The 20,645-nt window shown below is 42.7% G+C and overlaps 2 protein-coding genes across 5 annotated transcripts in view; one reads left to right on the plus strand and one right to left on the minus strand.

Annotated features, from left to right (window-relative positions):
• Nucleotides 1–16,312, plus strand: part of LOC118401457 (inositol polyphosphate-5-phosphatase A) — a 189,721-nt gene extending 173,409 nt beyond the window's left edge. For 2 of the 3 annotated variants that reach the window (XM_052477865.1, XM_052477859.1), the window contains exons 12-16: nucleotides 2,312–2,385; nucleotides 10,448–10,559; nucleotides 13,517–13,585; nucleotides 14,407–14,494; nucleotides 14,670–14,816. In XM_052477865.1, coding sequence (XP_052333825.1) covers nucleotides 2,312–2,385; nucleotides 10,448–10,559; nucleotides 13,517–13,585; nucleotides 14,407–14,487 — 336 coding nt within the window. In that variant the 3' untranslated portion in view covers nucleotides 14,488–14,494; nucleotides 14,670–14,816. Of the gene's footprint in view, nucleotides 1–2,311; nucleotides 2,386–10,447; nucleotides 10,560–13,516; nucleotides 13,586–14,406; nucleotides 14,495–14,669 lie in introns of all 3 variants that reach the window. The other variant, XM_035798973.2, reaches the window with a different exon arrangement.
• A 1,811-nt stretch (nucleotides 16,313–18,123) lies between these two features.
• LOC118361955 (homeobox protein Nkx-6.2-like) lies at nucleotides 18,124–20,626 on the minus strand. 2 transcript variants are annotated; one of them, XM_035742203.2, is made up of 3 exons: nucleotides 19,829–20,626; nucleotides 19,289–19,461; nucleotides 18,124–18,916 (listed from the first exon to the last, which is right to left on the minus strand). In XM_035742203.2, exons 1-3 carry the CDS (start codon nucleotides 20,238–20,240, stop codon nucleotides 18,668–18,670), a joined length of 834 nt encoding a protein of 277 aa, XP_035598096.1. In that variant the 5' UTR covers nucleotides 20,241–20,626; the 3' UTR covers nucleotides 18,124–18,667. The 2 variants fall into 2 exon arrangements, with proteins under 2 accessions (XP_035598096.1, XP_035598088.1); XM_035742195.2 differs by having other exon boundaries at nucleotides 19,289–19,482.
• Between the last annotated feature and the right edge of the window lie 19 nt (nucleotides 20,627–20,645).

The raw sequence follows: 20,645 nt of genomic DNA on the forward strand, positions 1-20,645 counted from the left end.
GCATGCACTATTAAGCCATGGAACGCCTTGGCCTAGCACTGAGTGGCCAAGCCCTCGTCACACCTACAACTTGTTTATTAATCAAAACCCAGCCCTTTCGCACTAACGTCAGCTATTGCGTTCATAATAAAAATTGTGAAAATAGCAAAAATATCTCTGATACACCTCCAGTCCTACAGTGCTACTGTCAGTGCTTAGATTTACCATTGCATTAGATTTGTAACAAAATAGAGCCCACTATCACAGGGGTTGCCGGATATCTATCCGTCGCTCAGGGAGTCAGCAATTTAGGTGCCCCTGCTACCTGCTGATCTCCCAGATAATTAGTGTGTATAAGGAGCTGCTAATTGCACTTCTCACTAATGATTTATGGGATTTGGAAAGAGGGGGTGATGGAGGGGGGGGTGGGTTGTAAGTCGGTGCTGGTGCAGTCAGAGGTTGTGCGGCTGGGGGAGGGGACATGATTGATGAAGACTGTTTGGATCCACTGTCAGTTTAGAGAGACAGACCTCCACCATTAGCAGCAGACTGGGGGCTGTGGTAGGACAGGACAGGTATGGCTCTGGAACAGCCAGGCCAGGGACACACACATCAACACTGGTCAGCTGTTCTCACACACATGCCTTTATGTACCACCACAGTGTTCATGACACTTATACAGTATGGTGGTAAAGGCACAAATCCACATGTCAAAGAAAGGAAGCTAACACAATTATCTGACACTTACTCTTGCACGCAGGAGCCACACACTCATAGTTATTCACTCAGTGAGTGATGACTGACGCAGAGGATATTACGTGCTGTAATACATTTTTCTTTTACCCTTTCTGAAGGCACTGTAGTTATGAATAAATTATTCATACCCATTGACTTATTCCACATTTTGTTATAACCTGAATAAATAAATAAAAATGTATTACATTTGGGATTTTTCTTACCCATCTACACACAATACCCCATCATGAGAAAGTGAAAACATGTTTTTGGAAATGTTTGCAGATGTATTGAAAATTATATACAGAAATGTAATTTACATAAGTATTCACAAGCAGTCAATACATGTTAGTCACCTTTGGCAGCGATTACAGCTGTGAGTCTTTCTGGGTAAGTCTCTAAGAGCTTTGCACACCTGGATTGTACAATATTTGCCCATTATTCTTTTCAAAATTCTTCAGTCTTTAAATTGGTTGTTGATTATTGCGAGGCAACCATGTTGTCAAGTCAAAATTATAACCCCGGGCACACAGGAACATTGACTGTCTTCTTGGTAAGCAACTCCAGTGTAGATTTGGCCTTTTAGGTAATTGTCCTGCTGAAAGATTAATTCATATCCCAGTGTCTGTGCTTAGCTCCATTCTATTTATTTTTTTATCCTGAAAAACTCCCCAGTCCTTAATGATTACATGCATACCCATAACATGATTCAGCCACCACTATGCTTGAAAATATGGGATAGTGGTACTCAGTAATGTGTTGTATTGGATTTGCCCCAAATATAACACTTTGTATTCAGGACAGAAAGTTAATTCCTTTGCCACATCTTTGACAGTTTTACTTTAGTGCCTTGTGGAGTAACTACAATGTTGTTCATCCATCCTCAGTTTTCTCCTATCAGAGCCAATAAACTTTTTTAAGGTCACTATTGGCCTCATGGTAAAATCCCTGAGCGGTTTCCTTCCTCTCCGGCAACTGAGTTAGGAAGAACACCTGTATCTTTGTAGTGATTGGGTGTATTGATACACCATCCAAAGTGTAATTAATAACTTCACCATGCTCAAAGGGATATACTCACGGTCGGCTTTTTGACATTTTATACCCATCTACCAATAGGTGCCCTTCTTTGCGAAGCATTGGAAAACCTTCCTAGTCTTTGTGGTTGAATCTGTGTTTGAAATTCACTACTCGACTGAGGGACCTTACAGATAATTGTATGTGTAAGGTACAGAGATAAGGTAGTCATTCAAAAACTATGTTAAGCACTATTGCACACAGAGTGAGTCCATGCAACTTGTGACTTTTTAAGCACATTTTTACTCCTGAACCTGTTTAGGCCTGCCATAACAAAGGGTTTGAATACTTATTGAGTCAAGACATTTCAGCTTTTCATTTTTTTATTAATTAGTCTAAAAAATTAACATAAAATGCTGACATTATGGAGTGTATAGGCCAGTGACACAAAATCTCAATTTTAAATTCAGGCTGTAATTTACAACAAAGTTTTGAAAAAGTCAAGGGGTGTGAATACTTCCTGTGTGCACTGTATCTCTTTCTTCCTCCTTTCACCCCCCTCCTCCCCTCTCTCTCTTCACAGTTTTTACAGTTTGACAGTGAGCTGTCCTGTTTCAAGGAACGGCTGCACGAGCTGGAGATATCCTTTCCTCCCAGGTATGGAATCCTCTGTGTTTCCTTGTGTTATCAATGTCTAAATGAACCATACCTATTCAACTCAAGTCACTCCTGTTATTTAGGAAAATACTTGTGTATTATATTGTGCGTTTCTTCCATATTGGCATGGTACAAGGCACAATCAACACCAATTAAAACGATTGAGGTCTTCCAGAGCTGAAACCATCTACCCTGGACATTAATTGGTATCTGTATTGGTTCCTACCTGTAACTATCTAAACTCAGCAAAAAAATGAACGCCCCTTTTTCCAAGACCCTGTCTTTCAAAGATAATTCGTACAAATACAAATAACTTCACAGATCTTCATTGTAAAGGGTTTAAACACGGTTTCCCATGCTTGTTCAATGAACCATAAACAATTCATGAACATGCACCTGTGGAACGGTCGTTAAGACACTGACAACTTACAGACGGTAGGCAATTAAGGTCACAGTCATGAAAACGTAGGACACTAAAGAGGCCTTTCTACTGACTCTGAAAGAAAGGTCCCTGCTCATCTGTGTGAATGTGCCAGGCAAAGAGGCATGAGGATGCTGGCCAGGGCAAGGTCCCTGCTCATCAGGATGTGTGAATGTCAGTGTGGCCAGCGAAGAGCGGATTTCTATCCCATTGAGCACGTCTGGGACCTGATCAAGGCTAGGCCATTCCCCCAGAAAGGACTGCCAGATCTCGCAGCAAGAACGGGAAAAATCCACGAGGAGGAGATGCACTACAGTACTTAATGCAGCTACCCTCATACAGGGACCATTATTACATCTTGCATGGATCTTGTTAACCATGTTTGTTTAGTTGTGCAGTTGACAGTAGGTATTCACTTAGTTATCCAGGATTCAGTTAACGGTGTACAAATCATTACTTTTTGGAAGGACTCATTCTATCCATTGGTAAGAATGTGTTGTAAAAAGAAGTGGACCTTACTACTAACCTTACTAAAGCACCACGTCACTGACGAGCAGAGTAAATCAGCAGTGCACAAACAGGCTGATGTTTTGCTCCATTAATGGTATGGGGCCTTAACATTACTCAATCAACCCTCTTGGGCCAAATGGCTTTGTTTGTGCCAAATATATGTTTGATGGTTATCAATTGTTTAGTATGATTGGATGTGCTTCTAAACTGCTCCCCTGGGTTAGGTGGGTGTGTGTGTGTGCGCATGTGCGTGTGCGCGTGTATTTGTGTGTATGTGTGTGTCTGTTCTTGCTTGTGTGTGTGAAGAGCACTGCATTAATATTCCGTCGTGGTGGGAGTTGGGGGACCATGGAGAGGGGGGTCCTTCTCGTCTCCTCTTCCTCAAACAAATGCATTTGCAATTAGCCCTTTTCAGAGCAGAGGGAGGGCAAGCACACACACCGGCCTGTGTGGGAATATGTTTTGGCGGTGGCGCGATAATGGCGCTTGACCTTTCACTCGTGACTCAATCAGTGCAGATAATGAAATGCTGTAATCAAACAATAATTACTTGATAAACTGCTCTGGTGGCGGGTGTGGAGCCGGACCGGTGGAGAGTGTGTGTGTGTGTGTCAAGGTCCTGCCAGTCACTGTTTTTAAATTACTCCGTGTCTTAATCAGGGACCCCATTTACATCGCTTTGCATAAGTGACATCTGGATTTATTGTCCTTTTACACTCGGTGACTTTTGCACCTATCTATCCATAATATAATATTGAATCATCGTCTCCCTGCCGAGTGAATGAACAGGCTTGCTGTGAAAGAATACGAATGATGTTCACCTAATGGGGACATGATGAATCAAATTGCTAAAACCTGGGCATAGCGTATGCAATTTGATTCAATCCACTCAGCGTCTGATACACGCCACTTCCTTGTCAGCGGTTAATGAGTAGAAATGGCCTAGTTAAACTTAAACAACCTTCTCCCATTCACATAACACACACTTGCACTAACACATACACACACCGCATACATACTTGTCCCCCTCCCCCTGTCAGATCATCCTTGTGCTCCATGAGCAATCAAGCACACAATGATTGTTCTCGATCACATAGCCTGCTCCGGAACAGCCCCTCACCATCTGTGAGGTTATTACTCCCCTTATCACAAGCCGCAGAGGCCCCCTGCACGCACGCACATACACACATGATTGCTTACATCCAATCTAGAAATCAATACTGTTCAATATGGTTTATTCTATGAATTAATCCTGCATGTGGAAGTCTTTGTCCACCTATGTCATTGGATAACCATAGCCTAGTTGCTGTAGGTCAGTTAGCATGTTGTCGGGGATAAAGATGTCATCAAACCCTCAATTATTTTAGTTTTGGGATCAGGGTCGGTATTCTCAACGCGTCTCAGCGGAGGAGTGCTGGTACAGGATCAGTTTTGCCTGTTTAGATAATAATGAGTGCGATTGTATGGACGGTGGGGGACTGAGCTAATCAGCACTACTACTCTGAGAACGTTTATGAATACAGGGCCAGAGCTGTGCGTATGAGGTTGTGAAAATATGTAGCAGCGAGAGCGAGAAAAAAAATGATGATCCTCTTTCACCTCCACCAGGCTGCAGTAAAAGCTCAACCACCCCAAACTGGAGGTTCCATTCCATTTTTAGAATAAGACACTATAGTGTTATTGAGACTGTACATTATTTCAGTGTCTGTCCCGCACGTTCTCGTGCATCATGTTTGCATTTCTGGAATGTGCTACAAGCTGTAGATATAATATCGCTCCAGCTTCAAGAAGCCGTCTGTCAAAGTTGGCCCGTGACATGTCTAAGCACTCGGCCACCGGGGTGTGGAATTTAGCCGTAGCCCGCGAGAGTTGTACCTGGTGCCAGCCGGCTGCCGCACGCTGATAGGCTGCGGGGTATCCCCATTCACACAGAAGCACACACACTCGCACACACAAGTATGCTCAAATGCGATATCGGTTGGAGTTCAGTAGTTGGGAGGGGGGCGCAGTCTTTCAAGATGGGTTTATCAATTGGAAATGAACCTTGTGATAAACATAGTTAGAGCGACCCCCCCACCCACCCACCCAAAAGATGATATTACAAAGACTATCATCTCTGTAACAAACGACAGCATGGACCCAAGACTCAAAATAACTGAATGGTGTACTTGAAATGGTACAATTCTGATTATGTTTGCTGGCATAGCATAACTAAGGTAATCTCCCCAAAACATCTGAGGAGGCTGAGTAACTTATGTTATTCATATATTTTGATTGATTTTAGGAGAATGCTTTTAGTACTGCCCGTTATCTGATTTATTTGCTCTTTTTTTTTTTTTTTTTTTTTGTCTAAGATCGATGCAAAAAATGTAATCTAAACCTGGAGCGGGGGGGAAATTCAGTGAACAATGAGAGAGTAGGGGAAGAATGTATTCCTGCTTTAACCAGATTACCCTGAATGGGCTCGGAGGGAGCTTTTGAGCGACATCAGACAGACTGGCGTTCTAACTCTATCAGTGTACAGCCCCAATAAGTCGACTAATCCGAGAGGGAGGAGGAAAGAGGGATAGTGAGAGTGGAACAAGAGAAGGAGGGGAAGATACTTGAGCTAGGAAGGATGGCTCCAGTCCCATGAGTCTGTGTTTGCCAAGTCTAGACAGGCCAGGGGCGAGAGGGGCGAGAGGAGCAAAGTGGCCAGGAGGTTGCGAGGCGAGGAGGGCCAGGGTGTGTGAGGAGGAGGGCTGATAAACAGTTGTCTCTTCACCGTTTGGTGTTTAACAGGAAGCCGGGAGCGCCCCGGGACCAACTTTGGCATGTTAGCATACATTTTCCAAACATGGCAGGTCTATGACGATGGGCCAAAGAGTGTGTGTGTGTGTGTGTGTGTGTGTGTGTGTGTGTGTGTGTGTGTGTGTGTGTGTGTGTGTGTGTGTGTGTGTGTGTGTGTGTGTGTGTGTGTGTGTGTGTGTGTGTGTGTGTGTGTGTGTAGTGTGTGTGTGTGTGTGGTAGTGTGTGTGTGCCCTTGTGCATCTGATGGCCAGTGCAAGCCAAGTGAAGTCCTGTCTACTGCGGTGGAGGCGCTTGACTGTTTATGGGGTACCAGAGATGTCCGTTAGCAACTGTTTCCTTTAGCGCCGCAAAAGAGAGATTCTAAGGCACGCACACAGCTGATATTGTTTGCTGGAGTGTCAATGAGATCGTGCGTTATCACACACAATCAGCTGAAGAGGAACATTGTTTCACACTCTCAACACATCCATCGTTCTAACTGCTGGGGATCCATTGAAAATGTGGAAGGGGCTATTGTAGGATATATATGTACAATGGCCGTGTGTCTGTGTGCTTCTTCCCTGGGCTGATGCTTCGCTGGGATGAGAGGGAGCCTTTTGTTTAAATGGCTCTGGTACAGTGAGGGTTAAACAGACGCTCAAGACTTCCTCCTGAGTGGAAAGGGGGCTGCTGAATAGTTGCAGCTCTTCACCGATACAGAAACTCTTGCACAGAGTGTAGCAGTCTGTCCAACACACACACCACCTCTGAGCAACCTGTGGCATTTGACACTGTGTTTGTATTGGGCCAATGTTGTGACGGAGAGCTCTCCAACCCTGAAATGTGGAGCAAACATTCAGGGAGTTTTATTGATAGCCGTTTGTGCGGCTGATCTTTGTGAATGAAAATTGAGGTGTGTCGCTCCTCGTTTCCGTCTTTGCTTTGCCAAGCCTCCCCTGGTAACGGTAAACAAATATGGCGGAGTGGGAGAGGTGAGTCATTTGGGAGGGAAAAAAGTTTACTTTACCGTAAAAAGAAAATAACCTGACGGCTAAGCCAATCCCTGCGTCCGTACAGCCCCATCGACACCGAGTCATGTGACATTAGCCCCATGATGCCCCTCCTTACCTCTGCCTGTGTGTCATTCATACTGTAACCAATCTTATCTCTGGCTCCCTGCCCTACCCATATTCACTAGTTTATATTCCCTTCGTTAAATACGGGCACACTCAATTGGCCCCTGTTTGGCTTGTCACTTATTTGTCATTATGTAAAACAAGATAACTGAATTTGGCCAGGAGATAGGAAATGTTGGACACAACAGAGCGGGGATGGTGCTCGACAGTGCTGGGTGACTGCAGCTTGGGGACAAAAGCTCCCAACTGGCCTGGCCCGGCCCATTTCCGCTCTCTCTCTCTGGATGGTGAGGCTGAGTGATACCAGACCTGGGTTCAAATAATTGAACTTCCTTGCGCAATGGAACCAGTAGGATAACTGCAAAAGTGCAAATGCAAACCCCACCCATCTGGCACGTTTAGAGCCAACTCTAAAAGTTTTTGAACCCAGGTCTGACTGACACACAGTAGGGCTGGGTTTCACGTCGCCGATGCTTGGTACTGCTCAAACACACGACTGACCAGGCTTTTTCACACTCACCAGAAAAAAATCCTATGAGTGATGTTGCAGCAGGAAGTGGAAACATTAAAAACCCACGTGAAGAATGAGTAATGGTGTGGTGGCTTTGAGAGACATGTTGGATATGTGGAAGTTCCCCGTGTTGAAGTCTGTGAACTTTACACTAGAGGTTATAACCCAACAAAAGAGGACGTTTTCAATTGTGTGCAGGTGCACATTTTGACTTCCTCATTTCCGATGCTTCCTGTCATCCCATAGTGATTATTGGTTGCAATATAAGCATTGGCAACAGCTCACGGCTCCTTATAACCACCTTCAGGAATGCATGTGAATATATTCACAGTGCACTATGCATTACCTACAGGTGGTTCATAGAAGCTGTTAGCAGATCTGCTGGTGAACCTCTGGTCTAGGTAGTTAAGCCAGTTGCAGCAGCACCACAGTAGCCTACCTGAGGGACCGAAGTTGGGCCAGCGGAGTGTGTGTGTGGGTCTCCGTCTCACAGCGAACATGGCAGACTCATACACACAGGTGGGCGATTGTTGAGTTTATCAGCTCGGCCCCATTTAATTAGTGTAATTAGTCTTGCTGCGGGCAATAAGAGACCGATAGGAGCTGACGGGCTCCGGCCGCACACACCCACTAGCCCCGTTTGCTTTCAGATACGTTTGTATCTGCGCTAATCGGACACATTAATCACACAGGGCTCCCCAAAGCCGCCACTGATGTTTGCTGTTGCATTAGGACCTGTTATCTCAATTGGAGCCATTGGAGGGTGCGGTGAGAAGGGGAGGAGGAGTGTAGGGTAAGACTGCCTGCAGATAGACATTATTGTTCAATTGCCATTGTTGAGTATCGCTAATCCCCTTATACGGTGATGAATAACATTTTTCCCAATTTGTTATGTCATTATCAAAAACAGTTAGGTAATAGTGGTTTTGTTTTTTGTTAATGTGCTCCACAGCAATTTGCTACGATAGGTTGATACTCCCTTTATTTCCCTTACGATAGAGAGATCGCATAGTCATTTAGGGCCAGTTCACTGTATGGACTGAAGAGTCTGTAGCTAGGCCAGCCACTGAAGATCGAGCCACTTTGATGACGCTGCTCTTTTCCTCCCGCACTCTCGCTTTACTGTCTGAGCCCTCTCTATCCCCTCTCCTCTCTCTGCTGCTCGGCATCCCTCGTCCTATTCTTCCTCTCGTCTTTGAAAGACTCTCATCCGGAGGATCCCTCCATCAACCCTTCTTTAGCATACCAAAACCTGCTGCATTTCCACATGCTTTAACGTGTCATTAATGCTAATTGGAGGCTGGAGGCTCTGTAAAGGAGCCCTCTCTGCAGGCCTTTTTGTTCACCCAGGAGGGGGGTGCTGTGCGCTGGCCGGATGTGGGTACCTCTCACCCCCCCCCCCCACCCTCTGCCCCGCCCCGGTCCGCCCTCCCGTAGTCCCCAGTCTGTGGTCGTACTGGTCGCCATGGCACAACTGTAGCATCCCCCCTTGGGGTGTGTGTGTGTGTGTGTGTGTGTGTGTGTGTGTGTGTGTGTGTGTGTGTGTGTGTGTGTGTGTGTGTGTGTGTGTGTGTGTGTGTGTGTGTGTGTGTGTGTGTGCGTGTGTGTGTGTACGTGCGCACCTCTGGAGGTGTTTACCAGGCCTCTGTTTGCGCAGTTGGTTTCCTGCCTGGCTGCCTGAGAGTGACACAATCACCCTTCATGGCTTCAATGTGACAGTGAATGGCCTGTTCTGCACAGCATGGCTGGTTGGTTGGCCAAAAGAGGTGCCTGTGTGTGTCGTAGCAGCCACTAGTTAGCTAGGTGAATGTATCCGATAGCTGTGTGCTAGCAGCCTCTCATTCGGACCTATGGACCCATCTGACTGACTGGAGTATACTGGGAGTGGGGGGAGGTCACGTCACATTATGGTGTAAAACACACGTGCATACACAGGAAGATGTGTGCGCACACAAACATACACACACAGAAACATAATAATCGCACTGTTACTTTCAAGTCTTCTAACGTCGTCACCTGAGCGTCTCGACAATGGAGAATAATATCGGACGGCTGGGGTTATTTTGTCATTCGTTTATTACTGGCCCCGGGGGGAAACGTGTGTTGCGTTACGCCACGGTGAGCCCTGTGTGTAGCACTGAAGGAGCAAATTGGATTGGCATTACAGTATGTAAACCCGGTCCTATCCTGATGAGCCGCACAAACAAATTGGATTGGTGGCATGTAAATCTAATGCAGTTTGATGAGCTGTAGGGCTAAATTGAATTCTCAACAATGTAAATCTGCATCGGCTCGATGAGGTTCCCGGCGGGCCCGGGCTACTTAAATCATCCGATTGTTCCTCCTGTTACCAGATACAATCTCACTTGGCCATTTGCCACAGCCCTAATCTCTTTTTGATGGCTGCATAGGCATGTAGAGGGGGAGAGAGTGAGGGAGATCCACTGAGCCTGTAAACATTTCTCTGATTGAGCCATCCATGTGTGTTTAATCAAAAGATGATTTCCAGACAGTCAAAGCTGTGTATCTGATTTAGATTCAGTGTTCTCTCCTTTTCTGTTCTCTAGCCCCTAACTAAGAATCCCTTTAACAATCTAATTTAGAATACACAGAATTGTCTTTTTGTATTTCTTCCTCTTTATTAACACAGAAGTCTTGATTATTGTATGATGATGGTGTGTTTTTTTTTGGGGGGGGGGGCGTTTGTTTCCACAGTTATCCGTACAGTGAAGACAGCAGTCAGGGAAAGCAGTACATGAACACTAGATGCCCTGCCTGGTGTGACCGCGTCCTTATGTCTGCCACAGCTAAAGACCTGGTCTTAAAGGTGAGTTTTTAAGAAGCCTAAGACACATACACACGGCATTCTGCCAAATACAGTCATTAGCAGACCATCGCCCCGGGGTGTATCCCAGATTCATGTAGAATCTTGGATTGCCAATCGGGGATAGCGTCACACCCTTGGTCTATGGCATCTGCTCTTCCTCCATCCCTCTTTCCTTCACATTCCGTCTCAACTTCTTCACCTCTCCTCCATTCTCTCTCTTTCTTCAACCCGCTCTGTTACTCTCACTTCTTCTCTCTCTCTCTCTGCTCTGCTCTGCCAGCCTCCCAGATGGAGGGATTTACTGTGTGTGAATATTCATACGGTGAGTTTAAGCCCAGGGTCCACACAGACAGTATATATGTCCCCTATCTTCTAGCTTGCCAGCGAGCCATAATGGCCCTGTAAAGACAGAGATCTTGTGCTCCCTCTGTCTGCTCTTTCTCAGAGTCAACACAGTGGCAGAACCCAAAGCTGTGGCCCACCACCCTGCCTAAATCCAGAAGAGGCATTGTAAACTCTCAACCAATCTGCCACCACTCCCCTCCCTCCCCGTCAACACGGCACCAGTTTGGGCTCCAGACTGTTGTCTTTCCCCTGTTGTTTGCTGGATTACTTGAAATATCTACCATGCTAGTCTCTCAAAGTTGTTCACGTCTGATTGTGATGTTTAGAGAACAAGGCGGATCTGGGGTTGGATAATGCAAAACTGTTTCTAAGACCTCTTCAGCACATGGCATCTTCGCAAAGTGCATCTCTTAACATGTTTACGATCAGCCTAACTTACCATTTTCCATGTGACCACAACTTTAAGAACTGCATCCTTTTTTAGTAAGTTTTCCCTGTTGGTGGCGACTGTTGTCGTAAAAAAAAAAGTTTGTGTAAATCTGTCATTTCAGTTTACACGGAGGTGTCCCATTTTTTTTTTGTTGTTGCTTTAATCAGCCCAATGAATAGATTGAGTTTGTCCACCTATTTGATTACTATGCTTTTTTAAGGTGACAAGAGGAGAAATGTATTGTGTCTGAAAGTGCATACTCACACTTGATTAAGCTGGAGATGGTCCATGACAATAGAGCTGTTGGAAGGCATCTGGTGTGATAAATGAGACTAGATGACACCGGCGAGGCCAGCTCTAAATTTAAGTGAAGGCAGCCACCTTGACATGGCACGGCAGATGTTCAGTAGGCACAAAATTGTCCGAAATGGGGTGAAACCGAGAGAAACAGCCTGAACATGTCCACTGCAAAACGTTTTGCTACGGTGTGCCCTATTGAACATGTCCCTGTACGGGGAGGAACTTGCCGTCCATGGCGACGAGAGAATCTTTAATGAACACAACACCAGAGCATCCCTTCCTCCACAGGAGCACCTCTCTTCTGTACTACTGTAGTTGTTTCTGCTGTTTATCTGATGGTCTGGGGGTGTGCAGGAGTCTCTAGGATAAAAGCCCGGTCCACTTCACAGTGGGAGTCTGCATACAACCACACTCACATCTCTGAGCTCCAGAACACAGAAGGGAAGAGAGGAAGGAAGTTGGCTTTCTAAAATATAACAATTTCATACGAGCCTTTCTTCTCATCTGCTGTGGCTTTACAAGAAGGTTTGGCTAATCCCCCTTTCCAAAACACTTGCCCTCATCATTAGTTTTAAAAAAGAGACAAAAAGGCTATAAATTGTCCATAAATAGTAGCTCTACAATTATTTATTTTCTCAATTACAGGTGAATTGCTTGTAATGTAGGGGGAGCCTAACGTTAAAATGTTCACAGATTGGCTGATGATGCACTGAGCATACGCACACACACACACACACCACAGACAAACACACACACACTCAGTCACTCCAAGACAGCGTTACAGATTGTTGAGACATGGGCCTGAAAAACAGGCATCCACGTGGCATCGTCTATCATGGCACGGTCGGTTAACTCGCCGCCATGTTATTTTCTGCTTGCCGAGCCCTAACACACCAAAGGTTGCCCGCTGCCTGCGCGGCACAGCGCCGGAGGGTGGATGTGCGGTAATGAATGCTCAGCGGAGCGAGCGCTCTGTTTCTGCCGGAGGGCCCGCGGTAATTTGTTTATCTGTCTAAAGATTATGCAGCTCGAAAATCCACAATTTGATGCTGTCTTTGTAAATGATCAAGTCTCTATGTGATGAATGTATCCCAGGCTCCAGGAGTCAGCGACTTATGCGTTTGGCAGGCGGTTGGGGAAAGTGCCGGTGCGTGGCCCTATAGAAAGGTAGAGTGAGGTACCCGGTGCACGCCAGCGCACCAGTGACCTTAGACTAGCAGGATAGGTTTGAAGTTAATTTGGATTTAAGTTTCTGGTCCATTCTGAAGCTACACGTTGTTTCTTCTCAAGTGGAAGCGCTGCGCTCGCCTAGTCACAACTGACGGCTCTCAGGCTCTTTAAAAAGTATTCAGTTCTACCAGAGAAATGATTTATTATAGTCTAGGCCTGAGGTTTATGTCTGTGTTTTGACACTTCCTTTGTGTGACATATGGAAACATGATTAATTTATATGCTGTATGAGCTCATTTGTTTGGGAGGTAAATATGGTCTTGGTAACTGGTTTCCTTACAGTTCCTGTCCATTCACTGTATTCAATCTTCAAGTAAAATGTGCAATATTGACTTTCTGAAGTTGTATTAACTCTGTTAAAACTCTGCTGTTAGTTATAAATCAGTCATATGTAATCAACTGTAGGCTCCTTCAGGATCAGGTTTAATGACACCGCTTGAAATGTCTAAGATAAGAATTTTCTTGTAATAACATTGTTAAAATGAAATCCGAATAATGCTTATTTGACCTCGAAATGGCAACAAATCAAATTATTTGGCACACTGGGTGGAACATTTTTCTCTTTCGATGATGTTTTAGTTATTTGTTTACATTTTTATACTACTGTTAATATCATTATTTTCATGTGTTTTTTTTGTTTGTTTTTTCTCAGCCTGAAAATGAGGAGAAGAACTTGGTCTATGACAATATAGGGCCCAACGTCTGCATGGGGGACCATAAGGTAACATCACAGGCCTATCCCACTTCTGGGTTGTGTTGGGTTGTTTTGCCTGTTTGCGGGTATGGGTGGTTGTCTGTCTGTGTATGGATTTGTATGTGTGAAATTGAGTACATTATTTCATCATGTTCTATTGTTTCAATTGAAAACTAAGTTTCCACTTTGTTGGAATTTGGGATTTCCAGACATTTTCAATTAATGGAATTCAGTATAGTCCTTGATTTTTAAAGAATATGACTAGTACCAACTACCTTACCTTATCATAACCAAAAACTAGTACTCCACTGGCCTATTACTGCAATTGCCTATGCAGGTGCCTATAATGAAACCAAAAGTTGGCTGTGAACAGTCATATTGTGAACAGTCATATTGTGATCAGAGGCTATTTTTTCATGCTGACTTTATGGATAGTATTTAACATAGTCCCTCGAGTCTGTAGTGTCAGACAGTGGCTGTTAGGCTGACAGAGAGAGAGGCGCCTTATAGCTGAACTTCTCACTCTTTCATCATTACTTACTGTGGACTGGACAGTAGTGTGTGTGTGAGGGGACCTGGGTACAGAGAGATACTCCACCAGACCTAGGCCAAGAACCACATGCACCCGCTAAAATCACATTCTGCTATGTTTACATTTTTTCCAATGTAGTTAGCACGCAGGTGAAAATATGTGCCCCCCCCCCTGGTATGTGAGTTTAGGGTGTGTGTCTTTGTGCGTGTTTGAGAGCTTTAAACTTGTATTGGCCCCATTTGCCTTTGACCCTTCGCACTCAGGGCAGGACTGCTGCTAACTGGCTCATTTGTCTCTGTGTCCCTCTGTCTGGCAGCCTGTCTACCTGTCCTTTCGTTTAACAACCGGGGCAGGTAAAGCTAATGCAAATAAGCACAAGTGTTGTAACGTGCAGTGATGTCTTGGTAAATATTTTTATTTATTATTAATAAATTATAGATTTTTACCGTCATTATTATTAATTAGGCTTTGGTTTCCTACATTTTTTGCATTGCATTTTTTTAGTTGTTTGTATAATACATGCCTGATGCTGAGGCATAATTCTCATTGCGTCTGTTTTTTTCTACTTTATTTTGTCAGGGAAGTGGTGCCAAAGGGTGGAAAAGATATCTGCGTGAAGCGCCTCTGTGAGAAGAACACGAGAGTTGGACACAGGATACACACAAACGCCACACTCACACACACACACACATACACTGAAGACCCTATACAGACTTTTCAGCAGTGCTGACCAGTCGCAGTCGTTCTAACACCTCATTCATACAAGCTGTTGTTTTTCCACACAACACTTCATTCAGTATCTGGACTACCCACCCGAGACATGTTTGCGATAAGACACATCTTACTGACCTCACAATTGCGACGCACCCTATTCCCCCAGAGAAAGGAAGGACAACTATTTTCCATGTCACAGCCTTGTTGCCAAAACTCTAATAGAAATTAGTCATAACTACATTATTTTAGATACCATATTTGCAATTTTAGGTACGCCTCTAATATAGAAGCTACTTCCATACAGTATGTAAGATGTTTTTAAAAAGTGCAATGCAAAAAAAATTGTATATCTATATTGTTAGGCTTATTTGTACATTGGACAGTATAACATAGAGTTGTTGATGGTTTTAGTGCTGTTCTCTCTCTTCTGACCAAACTGTGTGGTCCCACTGTTTTAGAATAGATAAATATTTTCACTTAATTTCATTTTTATTTTATTTTCTTGTTGTTTTTTTTATTTGTCATTGCTGACTTGTGTGCATAACACTGCCATGCCTCACATCAGCTGAATCTCATTTTATATACTGTACTTTTTAAAGAGATAATTTATCATTCTTACCACAATTGTTATGCTGAAGTATATGGAGACAATATGGCTGCTGGGTGTTTCATCAGCCATGACCTTTGAATCTAACATTACAATGGAGAGAAGAAGAAAAGAAAAACAACTTTTCAGCCAACATGATTTATATAGCCTATCCAAGGATATTTTAAGCAGTGCCATAGACCATGTAAGTATATAAGATATTGTTTCATATATAGCAGTCCCACATTATTTCATTATTATTATTCTAACTTATTTCTATGTTATAATATTATGGTTCTGAATGTGATGTTTTTAGATAGGCTTGGGTATCTATTTTTGTTACTGCATTATGGTGCCAAGTATTGTACAAAGAAATGAATTGTGTAAGAGTTAACATAAAATAGTTAAGTACCAACTGATAGATAAAGGTATTGATTATACATTGTAAACAACAACAAAACAACAACAAGTCGGTAAAGACCAGGAAGAATTGCTTTTGTATGTAGCCTTCAACAGCCTTCACAGCAATGTTGCAAATTAAGGACCTCTCATCGCTCTTTCGAGCGTTAAAAAGCGATTAGGGGAGGCTGTTGATGAAACGCGAAGGTTTCCTTTTATTGATTTAATTTACTACACTACAGAGTTCAGACTGTGTGAAGCCGTTAGATTGATCCAGGATTTTATTTTTTTTCTTCATCTAAATCACCGCAAGTGGAAATGATTTTGTGACTGCCGCTGAATTTTTGTCGTCTTAGCAGTGTGATTTGATTCGTAGGCAAAAACTGCTTGTTTTTCCCGCTGGTCACGTGATGAGAAGCTGCAGTTCACTTCTTTCAGCAGATAGAGATTCTATACCCCATTGACGTCATGGCCTCTAGTGTTGGTTATGCGGTTCTCAAGCAATAAAACCATTAGAACTCAATGGGTGTGTTGTCATCATTCCACCGCATCTATCACTTCAGCATTGCCTACCGCACAACAAGATGTATTAGGTCTTGTTATTTGTAAAAACTTGCTCAACATGCATGCGTGGCCACAATCGTACAGAGGCTAGGTGCACGTAGAGATGACCGTTTTCAAAGATGTTCGTGGTATCACATCAAGTTAAACCATGCAGCTTTAACGCCTCGATCGCACCTACAGAGTTATCGCGCAAAATGAACGCAGCATCATCTGGACATGTGTGCAACAACATTTCAACGTTCACCTTCTGCTACCATTTCTGTCAAGCCGTTCGATACATCCAATGTGTGCTCCACAGAACGAACTGCATCTGTAATACAATGGTGCAAGGCAAACACGGCGTTCCATTGAAATGAGTCTATTTCTTTCTTTTTTAACCAAAATGCTATGACGTTATCGGTGTGATCGAGGTGTAAAATCTCCACTTTGGTAATTCTAGTCCTATGGATATTGCAGCTAGACTGGCCTTCTAGGCCTATTATGCTGCGTTTACACAGGCAGCCCAATTCTGATCATTTTTCGGTCTTTTGACCAATCACATCAGATATTTTTCAGAGCTGATCTGATTGGCCAAAAAGACTAATTATAATGGAGGAAAGAAGGTCAGAATTGGGCTGCCTGTGTGGACGCCGAAAACATTTTCCCGTGTTAGACATATATAGAAAACAGTTATGGATTAATGAAAAATTGCCCATTTCTATATTTCAAGTAAGTTAGAAACAGTGCATTTATATAATAACCAATAAATGTAACAGGGCAATAGTGAAACGTGGTATCAGATATCTGAAATGCATACAAAATACAGTACAATGTGCAGTTGAATGAATTAGCCTGTAGGGGCATAGCACTATGGACATTTTATATATTTTTTTCTGAAAATGTGTTGATTTGTACTTTAAATATAGCCTACATTGTAGAGTAGTCATTCTCTCTCCTGTTTAAGCATGAATGAGCCCGAAGCAATCAATATGACCAAAAGTCCAAACTACACTTCAGAGCGTTACGTCCAAAGAAAATCACTATTTCAAAATAAACTGTTCTGAGATGTGTGAAGTTTATATACTTTAAAAGGGATAACGTAGTCTACACACTTTAAACTGTAATAATTGCAAACAAAGTAGGCTATAATTTGGGGTTGTAACGCAAACATATGGAGGCTATAACCTATAAACAACCCTCCATTCCACTGACCATATCTGGGTTTGTGAATGTAGACAATTTCGTTTTTGAAATGTTGAGAAAATAAAATAAAAAAATACGGATTTTATATGTAGCCTATATATTCATGGAACTCCCTGTATAGACATTGCATTGTTTAGGCCTAATAATATATGCCATTTAGCAGACGCTTTTATCCAAAGCGACTTACAGTCATGTGTGCATACATTCTACCATCATTCACAACACCGTTGTAAAAAATAAAAGTATACTATTGAGATTAACATTACAAGTAGTCTAATGTCAAGTGTAATGTATAGTTTGTTTTTGTTGGCCAATTTCACAAGACCTAGGCCTATTAGTTTAGTATAGGCCTATACTTTCACCAACGCATCTAACATTGAGCTATTCCATCTTGCGTAAGCAAGGTTTACAAAAGTGATCCAAAACATCTCAGACTGTCTTGGATAGAAGAAGCAAACAGGTTTCCGTTAATTATAATTTATTAGACCCGTCTTTCTCAGTATTGGAGTGGGTCCCGATCAATGTCAAAATACGTGGTTATTCAATGAAGAGTAATTTCAGTGAAGATAAACTGTTCAAAAACAAAAGCTTGTTAAATAATTTATTCATAATACGTTTTTTTTCTTCCATCTTCGCAGAAGTAATAATACTCTCTTATTCCAACATAAATGATGGTCCAGTTCTCTATCTTTGTTTGATGAGGTAAAACATAAATTCCTTCAAATTATAGAACGGAGTTGAAATCGTTAAAACAAGCTTTTTACATTATAATTTACAACATTTGCATTCATACATTATGTACCTGTATTGAATTTAGAATGGTAAAAGGTGGAGAGATGGGTAACATTATTCGGCAATAATATAACAAAATGAAGCTATAATATTGCGAGGGTATATGCTTATCGGGATTTGCGGGAAAGGCTGCCAAGTCTTGTTTACATTGGTTTAATAACATAACTTACTCAGTAAAAAATATATACATCTCACTTACATTTTCGTTTGTACAACATAAATCATTCACACCACCCATCAGCGCCCTTTCTTTCCGTTTGAACAATTTATACCCTGGTTAAATTAGCTTTAGAAGCACCATGGAGTGTTTCAGTCTCTTCACGACAAGTCGTCACTGTCATCACAAGGTGTCCGAGCTATTGCTGCATGGACTGATCAGGGAAAGGTTTGTAGCCTTGTGCTTTTTCAGAAGTCTTGTGATTTTTTCGTCGTCTGAATTAGGGTCCAGAGGTTTGTTGTACTCGTCATCATCCTCATTGTCCGAGCTTTCCTTCATCTTCTCAGTTTCAGAATCATGTTTCTTTTTGGCTGTTGCCATTTCCGCTGCGTGTCTCTTTCGCCATTTGGTTCTCCTGTTTTGAAACCATACCTATTGGGAGAAGCAATAACATACAATTAAACACTTAATACATACAATTATAAGGCATACCTAGTGGGTAGTAATTATTCTTCCAACATAAAAGTTATTACTATCTGAGTTGGAGCCCAAAAAAACATGTTACTAATAGCTCCAATTGCATAACAATGAAAACATAACAGCATAGGCAAATACCACCAATGTTAACAATATTGGCAATAATAATAATAATAAGCCTGCTAATAATAATAATAATAACTGAGAAAAACACATTACACACAGAACTGCCACATACCAATTTTAATTTTAAAACGATTAACATTTAGGCTTATAAATGAATTCATAAAAAAAAAAAAGATGTAAGACTCAAATAATGATACACACCTTGACTTGACTTTCAGTCATTCCTAAAGAGTAAGCCAGTCGAGCTCTCTCTGGGCCAGCAAGGTATTTCGTCTGTTCAAAGGTTTTCTCCAATGCAAAAATTTGCTGTCCAGAAAAAGTTGGTCTGGAGTGTTTTTTCTTTCCATCCTTGTCGAGCATCATGTTTGCTTGAGCTACAAAAAAGATTGAAGAGTCTAGTCAAAAATATGTAAACACAACAGTGATTAGTATTTCATCATCAGTAGTAAACAGTTGTCACGAGTTTACTCCTGGAGAGAGACATCGTGTTGACTATCATAGCTAGGCTTAGAATATGAATTAAAACGGAAACCAATATACATGGATAGCCCATCGAATTCGTTATGTATAGGTAGCTAATATAAGTTATTTACAAGGAGAATCAAAACATAGGTTACCGAACAAGTAAACAAGTATCTTAGGCTATTCAAGAGATGTCTACATTAAAAAAGTAAAACATAAAGATTTGTATAGCTGCATTTAAACATTTTTGCACTATACAGAGCCAGATAACAAGCGTACCAGGACAGGGCACTCGTGGATCCCTCCAAGGGGAGCTCTGCATCACTCCAGGCCAGAATATGGGTGCTCTTCCTGGGAGATCCGTCAGGGGCTTCGGGTACCGAGAAACGGCTGCTGGGTTAAAGTACATTCCTGCGGTGGCCAAGCCGTTTATCCTTGGAAAGCCCGAGAGCAGCTGTCCAGCTGAGTTGATAGGTCTACCCAAGATATCGCTAATTCCATGTGGTGTCCCCAGGGCAAGCTGTGTGCTCAAATTATTGAGAGAAGGCGCCTTGAAGCCCGCATGATTCTGCAAAGTGTAGGGAAATAAAGACGTCTTCATCTCGGTCATGTTGTGCAATGCTGCCAGCGGTGTACTGCCTAGGACGAAAGCACTCTGCCTGTTAGCATCCATCTGCCCAACAGCTAACATTTGGGAGCATGAACCACCAAATTTGCTCGAGTAAATAAAATAATAAACCGGAGAAAGTAAATAAATATAAAGGCGCTGAACTGGTCGATAAGCAAAGGCCACCACAGGAGCTTCTGAAGTATATCCTGGATACCGCAGCCACTGAAGGTTGAAACTTCAGAAAACAAAAACACTTCTTTAGGAGAGAAATTATCTTGCGTTGTCGGACAAGAGTTAGATTTTTTTTGTCTCTCCGGTTCAGACTGTCAAAAGTGAGTTAGCCGCATGCGTCCACATCGAGAATCCTCTAGCAAGTCGAAGGATCTGATGATGTTTTTTAGTGGTTTTGATGGTGACCATAAGGGTCGGGTTTCTTCGTAAATTGACTCGAACTATGGCGTGAGTGAAGCGGGATGCACTGATAAC

Source organism: Oncorhynchus keta, chromosome 2 (genome assembly GCF_023373465.1).
Source record: "Oncorhynchus keta strain PuntledgeMale-10-30-2019 chromosome 2, Oket_V2, whole genome shotgun sequence".
Lineage (NCBI taxonomy): Eukaryota > Metazoa > Chordata > Actinopteri > Salmoniformes > Salmonidae > Oncorhynchus > Oncorhynchus keta.

What these genes read in the sequence shown, in the direction of transcription:
- LOC118361955 (XM_035742195.2), bottom strand. Translation starts at nt 20,240, where the DNA reads ATGTTAGCTGTTGGGCAGATGGATGCTAACAGGCAGAGTGCTTTCGTC. An exon ending in TCCACGAGTGCCCTGTCCTG is followed by an intron (nt 19,483 to 19,828) that starts GTACGCTTGTTA and finishes ATTTTTGACTAG; the next exon opens with ACTCTTCAATCTTTTTTGTA. An exon ending in TGACTGAAAGTCAAGTCAAG is followed by an intron (nt 18,917 to 19,288) that starts GTGTGTATCATT and finishes TTCTCCCAATAG; the next exon opens with GTATGGTTTCAAAACAGGAG.